This window comes from Pseudophryne corroboree, chromosome 1, assembly GCF_028390025.1.
Source record: "Pseudophryne corroboree isolate aPseCor3 chromosome 1, aPseCor3.hap2, whole genome shotgun sequence".
In the NCBI taxonomy this organism is placed as follows: Eukaryota; Metazoa; Chordata; class Amphibia; order Anura; family Myobatrachidae; genus Pseudophryne; species Pseudophryne corroboree.
This window is the reverse complement of record NC_086444.1, coordinates 794,768,607-794,774,606: the sequence shown is the minus strand read 5'-3', so window position 1 is coordinate 794,774,606 and position 6,000 is coordinate 794,768,607. Positions and strand designations below refer to the sequence as shown.

The window sequence follows — 6,000 nt, the reverse complement described above, 5'->3', positions numbered from 1 at the left end:
TCAGATGCTCTGTGTTCTTTTATAGTATGCAAATTATAAATGTTACGTCAATGCTGACTGGTTGCCGTGGGCAACTTCTCCACTGGCTCACTTCTCCACTCTTATCACTGCTTAGTAAGGGAGATGTACACAGATTCGGTCTACCATTTTCTAGGACGCAATAGAGAAATGATAGACAGAATCTGATTGGTTGCTATGGGCAACATCACCACTTTTCATTGTTAGAACCTTAAATAAATTGACCCCAAGAGCTCAGGTGAATTAACTTATTCCTGCATGCGACAGCGGGAGGGAAATAAATCCTAAGCTATGTCCAAAAGCGTGGCTAGAACACTTGTGGATAATAACAAACAATTTTCTCTTGTGCACCAGGAAATTAACGTTTTGGATTCACCATATGCGGCAACACATAGCAGAGAACTGTGTCTTCCATGAAATCTTCCAAAGTCTACGATTATTAAAAAATAAACTGCAATCTAAGTAAAGATATGAGTGGCAATTTAACTTTATTGCCACATTATGAAAATGCACCAACATTCTTCATCCACTACAGGTTCAAATCTTTAATACTGTTCCAAAAGCAGGAAACAACACCCCAATCTGACAAAATGAAATGTAGTTTCATAGGGGACCAAACAAATCCGTACAATATGGATCCCAACAAATGAAATATCTAAATGAATTCTAATCCTTATTTCCGTTTCACCATTTTATACACCTCCCCTAAGTACATACATTGTTGTAAGCTGACAATTCCTCTCCATGCTGTGTTTTCAGTGACTTTATGGGATGGGCTAGGGCACTTCCTGGTTTGGGTTACATGTCTGACACTGCTTGAGTGACTCGCAAGTCGTCAGTCAATAACAACTATTGCTAACTGAGCTCTCAGTGTATGATCGACTGGATATATATGGCAGGGGTCTGATGGAAGAAATCAAAGCATGACCTATCGGGCACACAGAACGAGCTGGAAGGATGGGGACTGTGTTGAGATGCAAGAGGATGGGAAAGAGGACCAGACTGAAAGGAATGACCTGCAATCCTTGGGGTAAAGTTCAGCAAGTATATTGTAGGAGATAAGTGTTGTGTATAATGTGTATATGACAGCATATAGACAGCTACAGTAGATATGTCTAACAAGCTTTCACACAATTTATAATACTGTATGTAACACAGATCTAAATAAGTGATGTAAACATGTTCTATATAAAATTCAATAAGTGTAAATATAGTTTATATATTTATGGAACCTGAGATTTTACCCTATTTAGAATTTGATGTCACAATTCACAATAATAGTGCAAATATCACAATACTAGTGCATATATTACAATACTAGTGAACTATGCAGTATGTGTGAGAGGGAATACATACTATTTACTGGCGGCCAGGATACCGGCTGTAAAAAAAATACAGTCATCGGCAGCCTGGCCGCCAGTATGCCGGCAGCGGGGCGAGCACTAGAAAGCCCCTTGCAGGCTCACTGCGCTCACTATGCTGCGGGCACGGTGACTTACTGCTCTCAGGTTGTGGACACCCACAGGGGGAGAAAAGCCTGTGGCGTCGGTATTCCGGAGGCAGCATTTCATTGCCTGTCGGGATTGCGGCACTGTGACCGCCGGGATCAGGTGGTCTCATGATTGCTTCCCTGTGAGAGGATGTAGCCTATTAGATCAGTGAAACTGCATTGACCCATAACATCTGGTCTTTGGTTTGTAAAAGAGTCACTTTACATATAGTCAGTTAGCAAACAGAGCAGCAGGACGTGGCTTAGTAATAGATGTGTACAATGAGAATGGACCTATGAGATTATTCTTTAGTATATAGAAATTGGGTGACATTTATACAGTGTGTTCTCACAAAACTGCTATAAAAAAGTACTGACAGTTTTCATAAATGCCACCAGAATTGTGTAATATGCTTGTACCTGACAAGTAGAGTAGTCATGCCTATTTATCATAAGAGTTACTTACGTGCTGTGAATGTTCGGCTGATTCAGCTGCAGATAAACCCTGCCCCATTCACAGGCTGGCTGCAGAACATTTTCATTTCCCCAAGTTTTATAGCTATGGCATCCCACAGAACATCATTGTTGCAAACCAGATTGCAAACCAGATCTTTTACAAAGTATTCTAAACCATATACAATGTGACAGGAATCACCTAGACGGAGTATAATCCAACACACTTTATTTCCACCTCAGGCAGGATACAGCTTTACATGCAGGTTTTGCAGGGTAGGTTTTACATGCAGTTCTGAAAACAGCAGCACAACATTGCAAGTTCTGGTTATCACAAACAGTGCATATTCCAAATGGCCCCTAGTGTAAGTATTTAAGAAACAAAATTATTATTTGACAGTAAGGGGATTAAAAATGATCCAGAGAAGAAGGCAAAATGAGCTAGGGCTATGTATTCAAAATAAGGACTTGTGTTTAAAGAATCATGTCTCCTATTGCAACACACACTAAATTATTAATGTACTACTGTAAGTCATTTATTTTTTGACTGGTTTATACATACAACATACCTCCCAACTTTTAGTTCAGCTGGGGAGGGATTTAGGAGGCGTGGCCTAACAGAAAGGGGAGTGACCTCGTGGCAAATGCCGCGATCGTAAGTCACGCCCCCGTTGTCATCATTATGGGGGCATCCCCCTTCATGAGTGACAGGGGGGGGATCTCCCAACTGCCCCCCCCACCCGCGGGACACTGCGACCCGCAGGTGGGACAGCGGGACAGACCGTGAAAAACGGGACTGTCCCGCCAAAATCGGGACAGTTGGGAGGTATGATACAATTCAATGGCAGACCTAAAGGAAGAGCAGGGGTGTCCAGTGGTGCAGGGTCTCCGCCTGTACATGCTTGAAAGATGTCCCTTCTCTACTCTCAAAAGAATCATGAAACGAGAAAGTAGCATTGCCGGGTCCCTTCCAAAATTTTACTTAGGAGCTGGGCAATGCATTGTTCTGCTCGTCATACAATTTAACATGAAGCTTATTTGTGTAATGCAGGAGTTCTCAGCCACTATCCTCAATTACCCCTGACAGGTCATGTTTTGAGGAAGGATAATTACTAACTCAGCAACATAGATTAACTCACCTGTGCATGATTAAAGAAATCCTTAAAACATGACCTGAGGTCTATAATTCATCATAACACCTGGTGTAATAAGGGTTAGAAATATTTTGCTAGTTCCATCACTCACTTAATACTGTATGCTCACTGTAAAAATGTCTCAATACATTTTCTGTCAGTAAGAAGATTAATACCCCTTTTCCACTACTGTAGCACGGGTCGCAGCCATGTCGCCTGACACGGCGGCGACCCGTGCTACAGCCCCCTAAAGACAGCGCTCACTAACTCGGCAATTGCCGGGTTGGTGACGCGGCTAGTGACGCGGCAGGGGCGGCGCTGGGAGATCACATGATCTCCCAGCGCCGCCCTCCCATACACTGTGAACGGGAACACGTGTTCAACCCGGCTAGCTACCAGGGTAGGATTCCCGGATCACTTGATCCTGGAATTTGCCGGGGGACCCTTTTCCACTAGGGAAAAACACGGGTAAATGCGCGCCCCCACGCATTTACCCGTGTTTCTAAGAGCTAGTGGAAAACGGGTACTAGTGGAAACGTAAAAGGATATCATTTTCTGGCTCTACCAAAACAGACATGTAACCAATTATTTTAATACTGTATACTGTAGGTTTGCAAAAGGGAGTGCCGATCTAACATACTGCTTGAGTTAGCAACGGAAACATCACCCTTTCCAGCTATTACACAAACTAAATCTAATATGTATAAATACTACACTTTTTGTTGTAGAGAGCGGGAAAAATATGATTTTTATTCTTTAATCACCATGCTGCCATAAAAAAATTATTCCTAAGCCTAGATGTCTGTGGGTGAGGACACCATGTGAGGTCCTAGCGAAACCCCTGTTATTGAGGATACTGTTATTGGGCCTAATTCAGAGTTGTATGCTATGCTGATATTTTATTTGAACAATTATCGTCAGACTGCCCCCGCACTTAATTCGCATTGTGCATGCGCAAAGGTATCTTTGAGACTGCATTCGCAATGAGGATTCAGTCGCAAAGTGTATGATGGGAAGTAATTGTTTGGGGGTGGTAACATGGTGTTAGCGGGGAGTGGTCGTAAAACGCAGGTGTGTCATGACTGTTTACAGGACATGTATGTCCAAAAACATAGGGGGTAATTCAGAGTTGATCGTAGCAGCAAACTCGTTAGCAGTTGGATAAAACCATGGGGCTAATTCCAAGTTGATCGCAGCAGGAATTTTTTGAGCAGTTGGGCAAAACCATGTGCACTGCAGGGGAGGCAGATATAACATGTGCAGAAAGAGTTAGATTTGGGTGGGTTATTTTGTTTCTGTGCAGGGTAAATACTGGCTGCTTTATTTTTACACTGCAATCTAGATTTCAGTTTGAACACACCCCACCCAAATCTAACTCTCTTTGCACATGTTATATCTGCCCCCCCCCCCCCCCCCCCCTGCAGTGCACATGGTTTTGCACCAACTGCTGACAAATTTGCTGCTGCGATCAACACTGAATTAGGCCCATGGTGCCTGCGTGACTGCTGCCACATCTAGTCTAAAGTATTAGGCTGCAGGGGTCTGGGGGTTAGGGTTAGGCTGCGGGGAGGGGGGTTAGGGTTAGCCACCCCCTGGGGAGGGTTAGGGTTAGGCTGCAGGGGAGGGAGGGTTAGGGTTAGAGTGCAGGAAGTGGGGGTTAGGGGGGTAGGGATTAGGGTTAGCTCCCTTACTTTGCAGGTGTCGGGATTCCTAGCACCGGGATGCAGCAGTCGATATGTTGACTGTGGGCATCCCGACCGCCAGGATATCGTATGTAACCCTTTGCTTTATTATCAGAAAACTCCTATTTCTGAGCCATTTGCCTACAGTGCTGAAGCACCATTTCCCTGGGTGGGAATGTTTTTGAGGTGTTTTATTTAACTAAGGTGACAGTAAACAAAATACTGTCAGTGTATAAATCTGTCTAATCTGCCAGTAAAAACTAATTACAGGAGTTAACCCACTGTAAAGGAGGGGGTTATGGAGTAATTTATTACTAAGGGGCCTATTTATCATTCAATATATGCGAGCTATTCACCAAAAATGGCTGTACCTGCAATATTATGGATCCTCCAGATGTACCATAGAGGGATCACAGCAGATATCTTAGATATCTGTCAAGGTCCCTCCATTTCTGACGACAAATGAAGTCCCCATATATTTCTATGGCTCCGGAATAAGAAGCTTGGCCCTGATAGATAACACCATCTCCAGATGGCATTAGCCTATTGTAGCCTATTGGCTACTCTATAAAAATCTTCCATGCATATGTATTCGCTGCGGGGGAAATTAACCAGAAAGCATTGTGACAGTGTTTCCACCTCCTGGATTTAAACATAACAGCCCCCCCTCCCCCCCCCCACCACCACCACACACACACACCTACAGTACACATGTACTATTTAGAGATTGGTTTTGCCTTTCACTGCTTTAAATGCAGCATCACAATAGCTGACAAATCACCACTGTTGATAAATTGTGACCTATTATATTTGGCCCATTGGTTATCAAAATATCTGTCCCAACAATTCCTAAATGAACCTACCATACAGTATTAACCTCTCTATCAGCTCTTCAGGTGGCCTATTTCTTACCCATTCAGAACCCTGTTTTTATCTCTGATGTTCCCCTGGATAGCGGCACCGCACATGTGCAGTAACCCCGCAGCACACTGACAATCATACATAGCGTTGGTAAAATCGCATCCTAACATTGGGCCCAGAACACATTGGAAATGCAATAATTGATAAATGCCACCCCCCCTTAATCTTTCAAGGGTGGACCATGCACCGTTTTAGTAGCGTTGTGTCCCCCCTAAAATGTAGGCAGTGCAGGGTACAGGGGTTTCGGGGCAGTGATCGCACGCTGAAAAGGGGGCACAGCCAGCCGGGTAGAGGGCACGGCCCT

At 43.9% G+C, this 6,000-nt stretch overlaps 1 protein-coding gene across 1 annotated transcript in view; it reads left to right on the top strand.

The window, feature by feature from the left end:
* Positions 1–800: 800 nt before the first annotated feature.
* Positions 801–6,000, top strand: part of DAPP1 (dual adaptor of phosphotyrosine and 3-phosphoinositides 1) — a 157,087-nt gene continuing 151,887 nt past the window's right edge. Inside the window, exon 1 of the mRNA XM_063918594.1 lies at positions 801–1,048. Within this exon, the coding sequence (XP_063774664.1) occupies positions 942–1,048 (107 nt within the window). The 5' untranslated portion in view covers positions 801–941. The remainder of the gene's footprint in view (positions 1,049–6,000) is intronic.